General features: G+C 39.4%; 1 protein-coding gene across 5 annotated transcripts in view; it reads left to right on the top strand.

Annotated features, from left to right (window-relative positions):
* The window catches only part of Sbf (SET domain binding factor), a 302,684-nt gene that overhangs the window by 125,575 nt on the left and 157,209 nt on the right, over positions 1-19,900 (top strand). For 4 of the 5 annotated variants that reach the window (XM_070094968.1, XM_070094969.1, XM_070094966.1 and 1 more), the window contains exons 19-23: positions 2,633-2,763; positions 7,582-7,691; positions 8,017-8,109; positions 8,875-9,070; positions 9,176-9,312. In XM_070094968.1, the coding sequence (XP_069951069.1) occupies positions 2,633-2,763; positions 7,582-7,691; positions 8,017-8,109; positions 8,875-9,070; positions 9,176-9,312 (667 nt within the window). The remainder of the gene's footprint in view (positions 1-2,632; positions 2,764-7,581; positions 7,692-8,016; positions 8,110-8,874; positions 9,071-9,175; positions 9,313-19,900) is intronic. The other variant, XM_070094967.1, reaches the window with a different exon arrangement.

The raw sequence follows: 19,900 nt of genomic DNA, 5'->3' as shown, positions 1-19,900 counted from the left end.
CTTTTTACACTCACTTGGCAGGACGGTAGTACTTCCCTGGGCGGTTGCTGTCTACCAACCTACTACCTACTCATGTATTTATCTAACCTATTTTTATTTTCCTCTTAAAAGAGGAGTGTTAATGCGACACGGCATCAGTGAATCCCTGGTGTTTGCCACGCTATTTACACACCAAGTGTTAAGACCCATTCTCTCTGTCTAGGCGACTCAGGCCTATCACCCCAATTTTGAAGGAATGAAAAATAAAACATTGATCTACGTCGGCAATGCAAGCAAAACAAAACGTATATCTATGTCTGGATAGTTTAAGGGTTAATCAGTGATCTGTTAGAATTGTAACAAGGTACATAGGCAATGTCAACTCTGCAGTATATCTTCATGAATTGTTATTAAATTACACTTAAACTGTATTGGTATAATAGAGGAAAATTTAGGTGTCAAGTCAGTAAATGTAGGCTTTCTATAAATTGATGTTGTGAACATATCAGTTTTTTCATTTAGAATATCCAAAAAAACTACTTTACAGTCCTTTTCTATTTTATAAGTAAATTTTATATTGAGATGTTGATCATTTGAGTAATCAAAGAATAACTGGACATGTTCAGGAGACTTGAAATCTAAAAAATATCATTTACAGGCATATTCAAAATAGAATATGAAGAGCCTTTCAGGGCAAGTGTTTACTGTGTTGATGTTTATTTACCTAGTGCAGTGAAACTGAAGTAAAGATGAAAAATAAAATAATAAAAAAGTAGGTATTTACTTAAAACCTATGGTAGTAAGCTGGTAGACATCAGCTGCCCAGGGAGGTACTACCCTCCTGCCAGCTGAGTGTAAAACAGAAGCCTGTTATTGTTTTACATGATGGTAGGATTGCTTGTGTCTTCTTTCTGTCTCATAAACATGAAAGATTTCAGGTACGTCTTGCTACTCCTACTTACACTTAGGTCACACTACACATGCATGTACAAGCATATGTATATACACACTCCTCTGGGTTTTCTTCTATTTTCTTACTAGTTCTTGTTATTGTTTATTTCCTCTTATCTCCACGGGAAGTGGAACAGAATTCTTCCTCCATAAGTTATGCGTGTTGTAAGAGGTGACTAACATCCTGGGAGTGACTGGTTAGTAACCCCTTCTCCTGTATACATTACTAAATTTAAAAAGAGAAACTTTTTTTTTTATTGTTTGTTTGGGCCACCCTGCTTCGGTGGGATACAGTCAGTTTGTTGAAAGAAGAAGAAAGATTTACTTAAAAAGTATTCGCACAAGCATGTTTAAAAATTCTACAGTCATATTTAATTATTTTTTTTAACCCCTTGAGGGTTGGATCCCCTGATTTGAGAATTGCTCTCAAGGTTGGGGAATTTAATTAAAAAAAAAAAATCTTTTGAAATGATAATCTTTTTCTGAAGGTAATAAACCCAAAGGTTTGAAATTGATGGAAAACTCGTGGAATTATGGTATTGCAAAGTTAGCAGTCTTGGCGATATGTATGCATCGGCTATTTCGCCCACTTTGAGTCCTATTTTCGGCCAATTCCATTGTTCCAGTTGACCAAACTAATAGCTATTTCACTAGTATTGCTTCCATTCTATCATTTGAGTGCAAAAAATGCCCATTTACCTATTTCAGCTACCCAGTAAAGTGATGAGAAATTGGTAATTTGACCAGTTTCACACAAAAAAATTACCCGTTTATAAATAAGTTCCAGAATAAATGATGTATTCTTTGTTCATTAATTATATCCCCAGGCCTCTCCTATATTATTCTTGCTTTCCATTTTGAGTTTTTATTGACACAAGATACAAGATATACTGTTATACAGACTACTGAATTATTGTAATAATTGTATAAATGATGTTGGTGCATTCCTGAACGGATATTAACTGACCAGTTTGTCGCGTATTGGACAAGTGGCGTAATTTGTGTACTCTTGAATATTGGCAAAAATTTAACATTTCCACTATTTTGAACTCAATTTCACACTACTTTCAATCCTGAAACCAATCAAAATCATCATTTATTATTTTTTTTTTTTAACATTCATTTTGTCAAATGAGACCAAGAATACAACTGTAAAAACCATACAAAAAGTACACTGCCAAGTTGCTATTTTAAACCAAAAATGTGGTTATTTTTTTCCAATTATGCGCTGCATGAGGCAGGAATTTTTATATGGTGCACACTTATTTCATAGACCCATTCACTCATTTTTTTTTTTAACAAATCAGCCATTTCCCACTGAGGCAGGGTGACTCAAAAAGAGAGAAAAAAATACTTTCATCATTCAACACTTTCACCATCACTTATACATAATCACTGTCTTTGCAGAGGCGCTCAGATACGACAGTTTAGAAGTCTCTCCAAACTGCCAATATCCCAAACCCCTCCTTTAAAGTGCAGGCATTGTACTTCCCATTTTCAGGACTCAAGTCCAGCTAACCAGTTTCCCTGAATTCCTTCACTCATCTCTAGGCAAAAAAAATTTGCTGCTGACAGCTTATCTGAGTGAGCTGAGCTCATCACATAGTTCTGCAACACTGAGTTCAAAGCCATAGTACTAAAGCACAGACCCCTAAAAGAGTTTATGTCTGTCAGTTTTGCAATAAAATGTTTTTCCTTACAGTATGGCAGAAAGTGACAGTTTAGATGCTGAGTCAGGATTTGAGGACCAGGAACAAAGTGACCGAGAAGCAAGTGTAGTGCGCTTTGTCTCCAGATTTGTAGACAAAGTGTGCACGGAAGGAAGTGTAACAGGTGAGACCTATTATTATTATAGCTCCTTCTGTGGTATCTTGTAAATATGATCTGTGTAGAATGTTGGTGAGATCATTTTAAAAATGAATTGTATCCAGTGTTATTTAACTATGCTTGGGATATCGCATGTGTGGAATTGTATAAAATAGTAGTTGTGAGAAATGTGGTGTAGTTTTATGGATGATTGTAGGATAAGTGTTGGTTATGGTGATGGTTATATTTGTAGTGATGGTGACTGCAGTGGTGGTATAATAATAATGGTGATGATTAGGGTTCTGTAAGTAGTGGATGTATTGGTAATAATCTTTTGAAATACAGTATATTAAAACTTCAGTTTAGTGGACAAATAAGGGGAGAGAGGGTGTCCATTAATACCGATTGTTCATTAAATTTGAATAACGAAAACAGTTCTGGATATAATGGACTTTCTTTGTTTCCAGATGTCCAGCCATAGATTTTGTCCATTAACCCGTAAATGGTCCAAACGTATATATACGTTTTTTCAACATTTGAAAGTATGTAAAAAAAGTAGATCTTCTTTTTGTTTTTTTACATTTGAAAATGTGTATAAAAACTTTGATCTACTTTTTTTTTTTGTTACATTTGAAAATATGTAAAAGAAACTTAGATCTACTTTTGTAGCACTACACATGTGAACGTAGATCTGCTTGGACCATTTACGGAGTAAATCAGAAATCCATTAAATTGATGTCTGTTAAACCAAGGTTTTTATGGCATAACTCATTATCCATGGAGGCAAAGAAAGGAATGTACAAAAGTATAGTGGTAACCAACACTCTTATATGGGTGTGAAGCTTGGGTTGCAAATGCTGCAGTGAGGAGGTGGCTGGAGGCAGTGGAGGTCCTTCTAAGGGCAATGTGTGGTGTAAATATTATGCAGAGAGTTCGGAGTGTGGAAATTAGGAGGAGGTGTGGCGTTACTAAAAATATTAGTCAGAGGGCTGAAGAGGGGTTGTTGAGGTGGTTTGGTCATTTAGAGAAAATGGATCAAAGTAGAATGACTTGAAGAGCATATAAATCTGTAGGGGAAGGAAGGCAGGATAGGGGTAGTCCTTGAGAAGGTTGGAGGGAGGGGGTAAAGGAGGTTTTGTGGGCGAGGGGCTTGGACTTCCAGCAAGCATGTGTGAACGTGTAAAATAGTGAATGGAGATTAATGGTTTTTGGGACCTGTCGAGCTGTTGGAGTGTGAGAAGGGTAATATTTTGTGAAGGGATTCAGGGAAACCGGTTAGCCAGACTTGAGTCCTGGAAATGGGAAGTACAATGCCTGCACTTTAAAGGAGGGGTTTGGGATATTGGCAGAGTGGAGGTTGACAATGATTATGTATGAGACAGTCCATCATTCATTCATTCATTAGAGATTTGCCGGTACTTCCGGTCCGGGTCTTCTCCAGATGGTGACCCAGCGGTGGCCCCCGGGGCCGGGGTGTCGTTCGTCTTCATTCTTCTTGGGCCCTCCGGTTGGAGGGTAACTTCTTCTTCTATCATGCATTGACTCCACCAGTGGGGAGTGTCTTCTCGCTTGGGAGCTTCAGTGTCACAGTTGGGCAGAGGCAGAAAACAGGGTCCCATTGGAGCCACACCCCAGCTTTAGCAGACAGCAAAGTGCTGGGGAAACTTGTCTTGATGGTAGTGCTAGAGGGAGGTACCCTCTGCACCAGTCTGATTCGGAGGTATCAGCCTGTTCTTCAGTGCTTCGTGGTCGATTCCAGCGTTGCTGAGGGCAGTGTAGATACGGTTGGCAAAGCATTCCAAGTTGGGTGACAAAATGTCGTTGATGTCTTGCTCACATTCTGGAGTTCGCATTGGGTTCTTCTTCTGGTTGGTTGTGCAGTGTCCACCACTCTTGCCCTTGGCTTCTTGTTGCCCTGGGGGATTGGTAGTGGCCTGGGGAGCTGCAGCCCTTGGTTCTTGAGTTTTGGCAGTCTTGACCTTGGCTCCTTGTTGTGGTGGAGCAGTAGTAGCGGTATGGGTAGTTGCAGCCCTTGGTTCTTGAGTTTTAGCTTTCTTGGCTGGCGGTTGAAGTGTCAGAGGCAAGGCCTCAGCTTGGATAGTTGCTGTGGTGGTGGAGGCAGGCGGTGGTGGACTCTCATTGGTGGGATTTGCCGACGTATCAGTGGTCTCAGATTGGTCCATCTCTATGTCGAGTGGAGGTTGTGTCAGTGGTGGAACAGCAGTTATGCTGGCAATATTTGCAGTGGTTTGTAGGATCTCACTGGAAGGTGGTGGTGCAGGGAATGTGAGTCCAGGCATGTTGTTTAGTTTGAATACTTCGTTGATGGTGGTGTTGAAGGAGCCAGGCTCAGCTGCATTCTGTACATGAGCATACATGATGCAACATAGGATCTTGGTGGGATCGGCAGCAGGTGCTGTGAGGGAAGTGGTAGGAGCAGCTTGCGTGGCTTGTAGTATCTTGGTAGTGTCTGCTTGAATCTTGGCAATAGCAGAATATGTGGGTGCTTGTGGTTTGGACTTCTTTTGTTGTTGTTGTTGTATGAGTGAGGTGAAAGTGTTGAATAACATTTAAAGTATTTTCTTTTTGGGGATTTTTTCTTTTTGGCTCGCTGTACCTCGGTGGGAGATGACCAACATGTTGAACAAAAAAAAAAAAACTAAACAATTTAAAATGATAAAATTTATAATACATAATACACACAGTACCAATATGTTGAATGCAGTAGTTAGACCAGTTAGCTGAACTTGATTCCTAGAGGAGGGAAGTACAGTTCCTATAATCTGAAGAAGGGTTGGGGATGTTTTCAGTGTGGAGGGCCATTTGAATTGTGATGTTTTCTCAGTACTGGTGGTCTACAAAATGTTTTGAGTTTAAACCATACCCCCGGCCGGGATTGAACCCGCGGTCATAGAGTCTCAAAACTCCAGCCCGTCGCGCTAGCCACTAGACCAGCTAGCCACAATAAGATTCATCCAACTAGGTATATTTCTACACCATAGGAAAGTTAGCACAGGCACCTCTGTGACCACAAATGCAAGTTTTTACAGACGAATCTCCAGCTAGCGTGGTCGTGACGAACTCTAGCTCAAGTCCCTTCACTGCCGTCAACATGACTTAAGAAATCGTAATGACACGATTGCAAATAAACCATACCCCCGGCCGGGATTGAACCCGCGGTCATAGAGTCTCAAAACTCCAGCCCGTCGCGCTAGCCACTAGACCAGCTAGCCACAATAAGATTCATCCAACTAGGTATATTTCTACACCATAGGAAAGTTAGCACAGGCACCTCTGTGACCACAAATGCAAGTTTTTACAGACGAATCTCCAGCTAGCGTGGCCGTGACGAACTCTAGCTCAAGTCCCTTCACTGCCGTCAACATGACTTAAGAAATCGTAATGACACGATTGCAAATAAACCATACCCCCGGCCGGGATTGAACCCGCGGTCATAGAGTCTCAAAACTCCAGCCCGTCGCGCTAGCCACTAGACCAGCCGGGGGTATGGTTTATTTGCAATCGTGTCATTACGATTTCTTAAGTCATGTTGACGGCAGTGAAGGGACTTGAGCTAGAGTTCGTCACGGCCACGCTAGCTGGAGATTCGTCTGTAAAAACTTGCATTTGTGGTCACAGAGGTGCCTGTGCTAACTTTCCTATGGTGTAGAAATATACCTAGTTGGATGAATCTTATTGTGGCTAGCTGGTCTAGTGGCTAGCGCGACGGGCTGGAGTTTTGAGACTCTATGACCGCGGGTTCAATCCCGGCCGGGGGTATGGTTTATTTGCAATCGTGTCATTACGATTTCTTAAGTCATGTTTTGAGTTTGTTATATAGGTGTTTTTATAATGTTCATGAATTTTATTGCAAATCTTCATTTTCATTATATGGAGTTAATACATTTTACCAAAGAAGAAGGCAGAATTTCTGTTATTTTTTATTATTAAATTTGGTATAAACCTTGGTAATAAATACCGACAAGTTGGTTTAGAAAGACACGTAAACAAACACTATGACATATTTATTAGAAAACGTTTTGTTCCTGGGACCTTGATCACTTCTAACACACAGAGGTAGAAAGGCATTATATATATAGGCGGAGAGTGAGATGTGACGCACGTGACCTGAGGAATGTCATAAGAACATAAGAATGGAGGAACACTGAAGAAGGCCTACTGGCCCATGCGAGGCAGGTCCTTATCAAAACAACCTCTGCCTATGATGAGGACGGGTAGACGATGAAATCATGTGACTCCTGTGTTGTTGGGTTGGTGGTGCTTAAGTATCATGTATGCCAATGTTTTTGAAATTTTGTAGTTTCCAGTGTTGGAATGAGGCACAACTCGTTCTCATCGAACCAGACCTCAGACGCCGACGTTGCCTAGAAGCCTCACTAATCGCCATCACCGACACTATAGAACGCAATACTGGAAACTACAAAATTTCAAAAACATTGGCATACATGATACTTAAGCACCATCAACCCAACAACACAGGAGTCACATGATTTCATCGTCTACCCGTCCTCATCATAGGCAGAGGTTGTTTTGATAAGGACCTGCCTCGCATGGGCCAGTAGGCCTTCTTCAGTGTTCCTCCATTCTTATGTTCTTATGACATTCCTCAGGTCACGTGCGTCACACCTCACTCTCCGCCTATATATATAATGCCTTTCTACCTCTGTATGTTAGAAGTCATCAAGGTCCCAGGACAGAAACGTTTTCTAATAAATATGTCATAGTGCTTGCTTACGTGTCTTACTAAACCATTATTAAATTTACCAGATGGAAAATGGATTTAAGGAAAAACGAATGTATTTATAATAAGATTTTTCTCAACAGAGGAGCACATAAAGTCCTTACATCAGATGATACCAGGTGTGGTAGCTATGCATGTTGAGATGTTGGATGCAGTGTACAAAGAATCTAAACGCTTACCACCAATACAGAAGGTTAGTTGCACCATCATGTTTGATTTTCAGATTTGTTTTTATTTGATGTCAGAATATTAATAAGAGTAAACTGTACTGAATGAATATATTTACTTAGCCATATAATTCTTGTATTTGAGGCTTAGATTATGAAATGCTTAGACTTCATTAATATGTATTGTTATATTTTGAACCTTAAGTCTTATTATTTTTCAGTGTTTATTTTTACAGCGAAGAAAAGTATAAAATAAGCATTGATATTTCATATAAGTTTTACATTTATTTTATAGTTTTGTTTAGGAAAGAATACATAATGATAGTAATGCCATTGGTCTTGATCCTCTAGTCGACTATATACATCAGACGTGATGCATATAGGCAGAGTGTAGATGGTACTTACAAACCTGATCCAAGGTACACAGAAATAGTTTATGGTCAGGTAAGTCATAGGAACGGTTGTTTTGCTTCATTCCATGTCTAATGTTGGAATTTACTCTTTTGGGAGTCTTATTTGATTGTCCAGTCTGCTGCTTTTTTAGTTCATGTTGATGGTATGGTTATGGTTTTAAAACTCACGGTGAATAATTATTAATGCAGTGCAATAGGCATCATTTTGTTGGTAATCATGTTATGATGAACATTCTCTTTACATAATAGAAATTTTTTAATTCTGCTCATAAGTAGCAAATTGTATCGAAGTTAAAAATTTTCATGAAATTATTAGCATTATGAAATTAAAAGTCATTATAAATAAAATATTATTTGCCCAAATAAATTAATTTTCAAATGATTTATTCTTTATTATTTAGACCAGTTGTTTTTGCATAAGAAAATGCTCATCTCAAAAAAAATAGTGTTCATATTTTTGAACTGATAGCTCTTTCAATGAAGAAAGATGCACAAGATTGGCTATGGGTAGATATGTGTTATAATTCATGCTTTTTCATAAGCTGATAAATAATTTGTTTTCCATACTGAATATTCACTTCACAAAATGTGTAAAATAAAATTTAAGTTTTGTAATTTCTAAGGGTACCAAATGATGTTGATAATCACATGATGACAAGGTTTATTGATCTAAAATGATGTCAGCTATGAATTCTAGTGTTCTAGCTACACATCTTATACCTTCTTTTTTAATTGAAATTATCCCATCTGCCTAATGAAATCATTGTTATTTAAAAGATACAATTTTTTTTTTTAGCCCAAGATTCTTTTGCCATCATTAGTACCTGGAGAGGAAGTTATGTACGAGGGTCTGCGAGTTTACTTGTTGCCTGATGGTCGAGAGGAATCTACTGGAGGTCATGTGGGCGGTCCTATGTTACTGCCTGCTGAAGGAGCATTGTTCCTCACTAATTACAGACTCATATTCAAGGGTCTCCCTACTGACCCTTATGGTAAGTTGTCAGATGAGCAGTATTATATTATCTCTTGCTATTGAATTATAAAGGATTTATGTATTGCTTTCACACTAATATGAAATAAACTTTTTCTTTGCATAGCGTGTGAACAAGTAGTTGTGCGGTCTATGCCTGTGTCGTCCATAACCAGAGAAAAGAGAGTACCAGCCAATCAACATCCAGGTCCTATGGATCAGTGGCTAAACGAAGGCCTTCAGATACGATCTAACACCTTCCAGGTGCAGTATGCAAATTTCTTTTCAGGCTATTGTAATTTTGTAATTAGGGGACATTAGATGATCTGAGTTACAACATAATTTATCCATATTTGTTAAAATGCATTTATCCAGACCCTGACAGTAACAGTTTTTCATTTACAGTATAATGAAATGACTCAGTAGCTAAAGCATTTAAGGTATATAATATGTACAGTAGGGCCCCACTTTTTGGCGTTTCGCCTTACGGCATTCCATTAACCCTTTGACTGTCGCGGCCGTATATATACGTCTTACGAGGTACCATGTTTGACGTATATATACTCATAAATTCTAGCGGCTTCAAATCAAGCAGGAGAAAGCTGGTAGGCCCACATGTGAGAGTATGGGTCTGTGTGGTCAGTGTGCACCATATAAAAAAAATCCTGAAGCATGCACTGCATAATGAGAAAAAAAAAACTCCGACCGTTTTTTTTTTAATTAAAATGCCGACTTTGTGGTCTATTTTCGTATAGTATTTATTGTTGTATTCTCGTTTTCTTGGTCTCATTTGATAGAATGGAAAACATATTATAGAAATAGAGGTGATTTTGATTGATTTTACTATAAAAAGAACCTAGAAATGGAGCTCAAAATAGGGGAAATGTTTGATTTTTGCCAATGTTCAAAAGTAAACAAATGATGCCATTGTCCAATAAATGTCCAACTAGCCATTCTAATATGCAGTCATGAATGGGTTGATGTTATTTATACAATTATTACAGTATTGCAGTAGTCTGCATAATAGTAAGTCTTCTATTTTTTGTTTGAATAAAAATTCAAAATAGAAAGCAAGAGTAATATCAGAGGGGCCTGGAGACATGACTGATGAACAAAGAAAATGTTATTTTAGAGCCAGGAATGTCTGCATTGTTCATTCTGGACCTTATTTTGAAATTGTCATATTTTTCAGTTTTCGTGAAATTGGCCAAATTGCAAATTTCTGACCACATTATTAGGTAGTTGAAATTGGTAAATGGGCAGTTTCTTGTACTCAATCGATAGAAAAAATGGAGTTCTAAAGAAATAGCTATGAGTTTGGGTGACTGGAACAAGGGAATTAGCCGAAAATAGGGCTCAAAGTGGGCGAAATCGCCAATTTGTAAACAGCGCCGAGGTCGCTAACTTCGCGAGAGCATAATTCCGTCAGTTTTCCATCAAATTTCGTTTTTTGGTGTCATTACAATCGGGAAAAGATTCTCTATCATTTCATAAGAAAAAATAATATATTTTTTTTTTTAAATTTTGCGACACCAGGAGACACCTCAGGATTGGGGGTTGCGACAGTCAAAGGGTTAATATGACGTTCTCAAATTATGACCAAAACTTCCTATACGGCAAGTGGTCTTTCAAATACGGCGTGGGCCACCCGGTTTGTTTACATTCCCCGGTTTGTTTACATTCTCCATGAGCACATCTCTCATTTATGTAATAATAATCACTCTTAGGCACATTAAATGTCTAATTTTATGTCAATATAAAAATTTTCATTAATCCAGCTATAATATTTTCTTCAAAATTATATAAGAAACACGTTACATCGCATATAAACATGCTGTTTATATGTTATGGAGGTGTGGTTGCCGGGTGGAGGGAAAACATTGTCACTCCCCTTAATACATAATGCTTTCGTTTACAATTCTCGGCTTGAATTATTCATTACTTCTCCCTTTGTTTATAATGGCATCTAAAGGTAGTTGTTAGAAACGATTCAACTCAGTGAACATGGTATGTCGATGGTAATAATATGGCTCTGGGCCACATCAACCCTTTGACTGTTTCAGTCGTATATATATGTCTTACGAGCCATCGTGTTTGACGTATATATACTCATAAATTCTAGCGGCTTCAAATCAAGCAGGAGAAAGCTGGTTGGCCCACATGTGAGAGAATGGGTCTGTGTGGTCAGTGTGCACCATATAAAAAAATCCTGCAGCACACAGTGCATAATTAGAAAAAAAACTCAGACCGTTGTTTTTTTTTTTAATTAAAATGCCGACTTTGTGATCTATTTTCGTATAGTATTTATGGTTGTATTCTCATTTTCTTGGTCTCATTTGATAGAATGGAAAACATATTATAGAAATAGAGGTGATTTTGATTGGCTTTACTAGGTAAAGAACCTTGAAATGGAGCTCAAATTAGGGGAAATGTTTGATTTTTGCCAATGTTCAAAAGTAAACAAATGTCATTTTCCAATAAATGTCCAAGTAGCTTTTCTAATATGCAGTCATGAATGGGTTGACATTATTTATACAATTATTACAATATTACAGTAGTGTGCATAACAGTAAATCTTCTATTTTTTGTTTGAATAAAAATTCAAAATAGAAAGCAGGAGTAATATTAGAGGGGCCTGGAGACATGACTGATGAACAAAGAAAATGTTATTTTAGAGCCAGGAATGTCTGCACTGTTCATTCTGGACCCTATTTTGAAATTGTCATATTTTTTAATTTTCGAGAAATTGGCCAAATTGCAAATTTCTGACCACGTTATTGGGTAGTTGAAATCGGTAAATGGGCAATTTCTTGTACTCGATCGATGGAAAAAATTCTATTGTTCTGGAACAATAGAATTAGCCGAAAATAGGGGTCAAATTGGGCGAAATTGCCAGTTCATAAATATCACCGAGGTCGCTAACTTTGCGAGAGCGTAGTTCCATCGGTTTTCCATCAAATTTCGTTCTTTTGGTGTCATTACAATCGGGAAAATATTCTCTTTCATTTCATTTTTTTTTTTTTTTTTTTTTTTTTTAAATTTTGCGGCACCAAGAGACACCTCAGTATTTGGGGTTGAGACAGTCAAGGGGTTAATCTTGAAGATGCCATATTAATAATAATAATAACACAATAATCACTCTTAAGGGGCATTAAATATCATATAAAACGTTAACATAGACATTTTGCTTAATCCAATATTAACCTTGACCTAAAACGCTTTCTTGATAGTTGTGACAGAACCCACAGGCACAACACCAGACACAAACATCTCTATGACATTCCCCGTGTCCGACTAAACCTTTACAAAAATTCAATGTATGTCAAAGGCCCTAAAATCTGGAACACCCTACCTGAAAATTCCAAAACTGCAGACACATTCATCACCTTCAAAACTACCATCAGAAAACATCTTATCTCCCTGATACACCCTGTCAACTAATAATAGGAATACCACCTGGTGGTTCGCACTTACACTCACCCATTTGACCATAAACAGAAATATCAATCTCAATCTCAAAATAATGAATCTTAACTAGTCATAAGTTGGCCTGTGATACTCCAATACTGAAACTACGTATAGTGCCAAAACAAAAGCATTCACATTGCTAAACTCACAACTAGTATTTAGTCACTTAGCCATAATACCAACTTATCTCATAATTTTGTAACATTTTAAACCTAAGATTTAATATAAGTCTGCCCGAAATGCCTAGCCATGCTAGGCGTTCTAGTGGTACACTCTGTAATTATTATTTTACTACATGTAAACCACACAATAACCAAATTCTGTAAACTCAGCATTGTAATACTTATAGAGAATAAAGTTTGAATCCAATACACCCCACAGTCGAATAAAGTAACATAAATGTGAGATGTCCTGGCTTTAAGTGAAACAAAGATGAAGGGGGTAGGAGAGTTTCATTGGAGAGGAATAAATGGGATTAGGTCAGGGGTTTCAAATAGAGTTAGAGCTAAAGAAGCAGTAGCAATAATGTTGAAGGATAAGTTATGGCAGGAAAAGAGGGACTATAAATGTATTAATTCAAGGATTATGTGGAGTAAAATAAAGGTTGGATGTGAAAAGTGGGTTATAGTAAGTGTTTATGCACCTGGAGAAGAGAGAAGTGTAGAGGAGAGAGAGAGGTTTTGGGAAATGTTAAGTGAATGCATGGGGAGTTTTGAACCAAGTGTGAGAGTAATGGTGGTTGGGGATTTCAATGCTAAAGTGGGCAAAAATGTTGTGGAGGGAGTAATAGGTAAATTTGGGGTGCCAGGGGTAAATGAAAATGGGGAGCCTTTAATTGAGCTATGTGTAGAAAGAGGTTTAGTAATAAGTAATACATATGTTATGAAGAAGAGGATAAATAAATATACAAGGTATGATACAGCACGTAATGAAAGTAGTTTGTTAGATTATGTATTGGTGGATAAAAGGTTGATGGGTAGGCTCCAGGATGTACACGTTTATAGAGGGGCAACTGACGTATCGGATCATTATTTGGTTGCAGCTACAGTTAGAGTAAGAGGTAGATGGGAAAAGAGAAAAATGACAACAAGTAAGAGAGAGGAAAGAGTGTATAAACTAAGGGAGGAGGAAGTTCGGGTGAAATATAAGCAACTATTGGCAGAAAGGTGGACTGGTGCAAGTATGAGCAGTGGGGGGTTTGAAGAGGGTTGGAATAGTTTTAAAAATGCAGTATAGAATGTGGGGCAGAAGTTTGTGGTTATAGGAGGGTGGGGGCAGGAGGAAAGAGGAGTGATTGGTGGAATGATGAAGTAAAGGTTGTGGTAAAAGAGAAAATGCTAGCTTATGAGAGGTTTTTACAAAGCAGAAGTGTTATAAGAAGAGTAGAGTATATGGAGAGTAAAAGAAAGGTGAAGAGAGTGGTGAGAGAGTGCAAAAGGAGAGCAGATGATAGAGTGGGAGAGGCACTGTCAAGAAATTTTAATGAAAATAAGAAAAAATTTTGAAGTGAGTTAAACAAGTTAAGAAAGCCTAGGGAACGAATGGATTTGTCAGTTAAAAACAGAGTAGGGGAGTTAGTAGATGGGGGGAGAGGGAGGTATTAGGTAGATGGCTAGAATATTTTGAGGAACTTTTAAATGTCGATGAAGAAAGGGAGGCGGTAATTTCATGCACTGGACAGGAAGGTATACCATCTTTTAGGAGTGAAGAACAGGATGTGAGTGTGGGGGAGGTGCGTGAGGCATTACATAGAATGAAAGGGGGTAAAGCAGCTGGAACTGATGGGATCATGACAGAAATGTTAAAAGCAAGGGGGAATGTAGTGTTGGAGTGGTTGGTATTTTTGTTAAATAAATGTATGAGAGAGGGGAAAGTACAGTTGAACCTCAAAAATCGAACGTATCACATATTGAACATTTCGAAAATAGGACCATTTTTTTTGGACAAACTGTGTCCCTACTATCGAACGCGCCCCTATTTTCGGACCACCGGGTACGGGACCTGTCTGCCGGCCCGCTCTGTCCGCGTCCCCGCGCAGGCGCCGTGAGCAGTCTAGCTTTGTGAACACTAACCTGCACTCTCATTCATGCATTTTACGATTACACTACTATCCGACTTACGACCTGCTCGACTTACGACCTGCTCGACTTACGACCTGCTCGACTTACGACCTGCTCGACTTACGACCTGCTCGACTTACGACCTGCTCGACTTACGACCTGCTCGACTTACGACCTGCTCGACTTACGACCTGCTCGACTTACGACCTGCTCGACTTACGACCTGCTCGACTTACGACCTGCTCGACTTACGACCTGCTCGACTTACGACCTGCTCGACTTATGACCACTCGACTTACGACCGTGTTTTTTATGCCAAATTTCTGGGAAATAAACAACTATTTGTGTTGTACACAGTGTTTATCCTAAACCTTACAGTATAAAATACAGTACTAACAGCATAAAAAGTAAAGTAAAATATGAAATACCAAAATAAAACAACAAAATAAAATCATTACAAAAATGTTTTGTTGATATTCAGTAGTAAAGTTCGACTTGTGACCATTTCGACTTACGACCGGTTTCTCGGAACTGAACTCGGTCGTAAGTCAGATGGTAGGTGTATTTTGTTGTGTTTAGTGCTTGCAGGACTGTGAAATAAGCTGCCATGGGCCCAAAGAAACTTGCTAGTGGTACCCCTGTGGTAAAGAAAGTGAGGAACACCATAGATGTGAAGAAGGAAATAATACAGAAGTATGAGAGTGGTGTGAAACTTGTTGAGCTTGCCAGGATGTACGAGAAAAACAAGTCGACCATCGGTTCTATCCTGTCAAAGAAAGAACAAATCAAGGAAGCTGATGTTGCAAAAGGTGTTAATATAGGGAGAGGATGAGGTGCCTTCTTCAAAGATTAAGGAGATTTGTGCCAACTGGAATGATGTCCAAATGTTTGTGCAGAAGTACCACCCTGAGCAAGGTGAAACAAGCCATCTTTGCAACAAGTTCAGTAACAGAACCATGTCCCATTTTAGGGAAATGTTAGAGGTGCCAGAAACAGAAGACTGTGGACAGTTATTTTGTGAGACAGGGGTCCAGTGACTCAAGCTTGTCCTAGTGGCATTAAAAGACAGAGAAGGGAAGTAACCCAAAAGAGGGCTTTACCTGAAGTCCTCATGGAGGGGGATTCTCCTTCCAAACACTAACCCCAACTCCCTCTCTCCTCCTCCCTATCTTCCAGATGCCATCACCAATCTTCAATAAAGGTAAGTAAAAATGTTATTTTATATGCATTACTATACATAATTAAAAACTATAGTATTTGTTGTATGTAAAACTATAATTAATCTCTATAAAATGTGTTTTTTATGTGAATATTTTTGGGTTTCTGGAACGGATTAATTGTATTTCCATTATTTCTTATGGGAAATATTGCTTCAAATTTCAGACTTTTCGAATTTAGAACTAGCTCCTGGAACGGATTAAGTTCGATTTTTGAGGTTCCACTGCACCTAGAGATTGGTGGAGAGCATGTATAGTCCCTTTATATAAAGGGAAGGGGGACAAAAGAGATTGTAAAAATTATAGAGGAATAAGTTTACTAAGTATACCAGGAAAAATGTACGGTAGGGTTATAATTGAAAGAATTAGAGGTAAGAAAGAATGTACGATTGCGGATGAGCAAGGAGGCTTTAGAGTAGTAGGGGATGTGTAGATCAAGTGTTTACATTGAAGCATATAAGTGAACAGTACAGTGGACCCCCGCATAGCGACCTTAATCCGTGCAAGAGGGCTGGTTGTTATGCGAAATGTTCGGTATGCGAATGAATTTTCCCCATAAGAAATAATGGAAATCAAATTAATCCGTGCAAGACACCCAAAAGTATGAAAAAAATTTTTTTACCACATGAAATATACATTTTCCTACACACAAAGAGAAGGATACATGCACAATAGTAGAGTAGTACATGCACAATATATATTGTGCATGTACTACTCTACTAAATGAAGAATAAATGACACTTACCTTTATTGAAGATGCAGCAATGACTGATGAGACACTGTGTCCTGGGAGTGCCTTTTCCTCCTGAGTACTGTAGGTCCTGTTTGGTATTTTCTTCCAGAACAGGCCTTATCACACTGTGTATGTCACTACGATTCTTAAATCTCTCAAACCAACCTTTGCTGGCTTTAAATTCACCAATATGAGCACTAGTTCCAGGCATTTTTCCCTGTTCACCTGGGTGTTAGTCGACTGGTGTGGGTTGCATCCTGGGAGACAAGATTAAGGACCCCAATGGAAATAAGTTAGACAGTCTTCGATGACACTGACTTTTTTGGGTTATCCTGGGTGGCAAATCCTCTGGGGTTAATTGTTTCTTGGTATTCTCAATAAGCCACACCAACAACGGTGCTACAGCAGCAGCAGCAGCTGACGGTGGTACAGCAGCAACAGACGATGCTACAGCAGCAGCAGACGATGCTACAGCAGCAGCAGACAATGCTACAGCAGCAGCAGACGATGTTACAGCAGCAACAGACGATGCTACAGCAGCAGCAGATGGTACTACAGCAGCAGCAGACGATGCTACAGCAGCAGCAGACGATGCTACAGCAGCAGCAGACGATGCTACAGCAGCAGCAGACGATGCTACAGCAGCAGCAGACGATGCTACAGCAGCAGCAGACGATGCTACAGCAGCAGCAGACGATGCTACAGCAGCAGCAGACGGTACTACAGCAGCAGCAGACGATGCTACAGCAGCAGCAGACGATGTTACAGCAGCAGCAGACGGTACTACCGCAGCAGCAGCAGCCGACGGTGGTACAGCAGCAGCAGCTGACAGTGCAGCAGCAGCTGACATTGCAGCAGCAGCTGACAGTGGTACAGCAGCAGTTGTACCACCAATAGTAGCGATGGTTGATTGTGGTTTATTATACAACCTGGCCAGCTCGGAGACACGCACTCCACTTTCATACTTATCAATGATCTTTTTCTTCATCTCCATAGTAATTCTCACCCTTATTGCTGTAGGGTTGGCACTAGAAGCCTTCTTGGGGCCCATGGTCACTTATTTTCCAGAAAAATCACCAAAAACACTGTAATAATACGAAATGTTCCGATTGTATGCTTGGATGTTACCGCGGAGGCTGGCTGGTAAACAATGCCACCGGCGGAACATGTGAGCGTGGCTCAGGCCGCACATTGGACGCGTCTCGGACGAAGGGCGGTGAGCGGGTTTTTGGGCGGTATGCGAGGCCAAATTTTTGCGATCAAAGCGTCCGGTATGCGGATTGTACGGTATGCGATGCGTACGGTATGCGGGGGTCCACTGTATTTAGATGAAGGTAGGGAACTTTTTATTGCATTTATGGATTTAGAAAAAGCATATGATAGTGGATAGGGGAGCAATGTGGCGGATGTTGCAAGTATATGAAATAGGTGGTAAGTTACTAAATGCTGTAAAGAGTTTGTATGAGGATAGTGAGGCTCAGATTATGGTGTGTAGAAGAGAGGGAGACTACTTCCCAGTAAAAGTAGGTCTTAGACAGGGATGTGTAATGTCACCATGGTTGTTTAATATATTTATAGATGGGGTTGTAAAAGAAGTAAATGCTAGGGTGTTCGGGAGAGGGGTGGGATTAAATTATGGGGAATCAAATACAAAATGGGAATTGACACAGTTGCTTTTTGCTGATGATACTGTGCTTATGGGAGATCCTAAAGAAAAATTGCAAAGGTTAGTGGACAAGTTTGGGAGTGTGTGTAAAGGTAGAAAGTTGAAAGTGAACATAGAAAAGAGTAAGGTAATGAGGGTATCAAATGATTTAGATAAAGAAAAATTGGATATCAAATTGGGGAGGAGGAGTATGGAAGAAGTGAATGTTTTCAGATACTTGGGAGTTGATGTGTCGACGAATGGATTTATGAAGGATGAGGTTAATCATAGAATTGATGAGGGAAAAAAGGTGAGTGGTGCATTGAGGTATATTTGGAGACAAAAAACATTATCTGTGGAGGCAAAGAAGGGAATGTATGAAAGTATAGTAGTACCAACACTCTTATATGGGTGTGAAGTTTGGGTTGTGAATGCAGCAACAAGGAGGCGGTTGGAGGCAGTGGAGATGTCCTGTCTAAGGGCAATGTGTGGTGTAAATATTATGCAGAAAATTTGGAGTGTGGAAATTAGGAGGAAGTGGTGTGGAGTTAATAAAAAAGTATTAGTCAGAGGGCTGAAGAGGGGTTGTTGAGGTATTTTGGTCATTTAGAGAGAATGGATCAAAGTAGAATGACATGGAGAGCATTTAAATCTGTAGGGGAAGGAAGGCGGGTTAGGGGTCGTCCTCATAAAGGTTGGAAGGAAGGGGTAAGGGAGGTTTTGTGGGCGAGGGGCTTGGACTTCCGGCAGGCGTGCGTGAGCGTGTTCGATAGGAGTGGAGACGAATGGTATTTGGGACCTGACGATCTGTTGGAGTGTGAGCAGGGTAATATTTAGTGAAGGGATTCAGGGAAACTGGTTATTTTTATATAGCCGGACTTGAGTCCTGGGAATGGGAAGTACAATGCTTGCACTCTAAAGGAGGGGTTTGGGATATTGGCAGTTTAGAGGGATATGTTGTGTATCTTTATACGTATATGCTTCTAAACTGTTGTGTTCTGAGCACCTCTGCAAAAACAGTGATTGTGTGAGTGAGGTGAAAGAGTTGAATGATGAAAGTATTTTCTTTTTGGGGATTTTCTTTTTGGGTCACTCTGCCTCGGTGGGAGACGGCCGACTTGTTAAAAAAAAAAAAAAAAAAAAGAGATGTGGTACTCAGGTGACTTGTAGGATTTGTGGTAGCCAGGCAACTTGTGGTAGCCAGGCAACTTGTAGGACTTGTGGTAGCCAGGCATCTTGTAGTCCAACTTCAGAGAAAATGTGTCGCTATAATATTACTTAGGGTAGCTAGAAAATTATTCCTTTTGTATGCTTTCACTCAGGATGTCATTTCTTCTAAAAATGGTGTTACATGAGAATGGGAGTGTTTCTCTTTATTTATTCTACTGTATCAATGTGGAGACAACTTGTACATAATGTAAAGTGACGAAAACCAAACATTTTCATCTGGTTTATTTACATTATATGTGGGTGGGGTGGGGTGGTGAGGGCTGCCCTTCCTGGCTACCCATACTTCCCAACTTGACTTTATACAAATAAAACCTCTCACCCTACATTAAGACCATTAAGACTACAAATATTTTAAGGTAAGTAATGCGTGTACTGTATATGCATTTTATCGCTCTAGGGAGCTTTAAGCATCATAGTATAGTGTGTGTGGGTGGGGTGGCCAGGAGGGCTACCACACCTGACTTAAGTGTAAATACTACTCACCTTTTGCCCTATATTA

Source organism: Cherax quadricarinatus, chromosome 48 (genome assembly GCF_038502225.1).
Source record: "Cherax quadricarinatus isolate ZL_2023a chromosome 48, ASM3850222v1, whole genome shotgun sequence".
Classification (NCBI taxonomy): domain Eukaryota; kingdom Metazoa; phylum Arthropoda; class Malacostraca; order Decapoda; family Parastacidae; genus Cherax; species Cherax quadricarinatus.
Note: the sequence above shows the minus strand (reverse complement) of the source record. Positions and strands in the feature narration are given on the sequence as shown.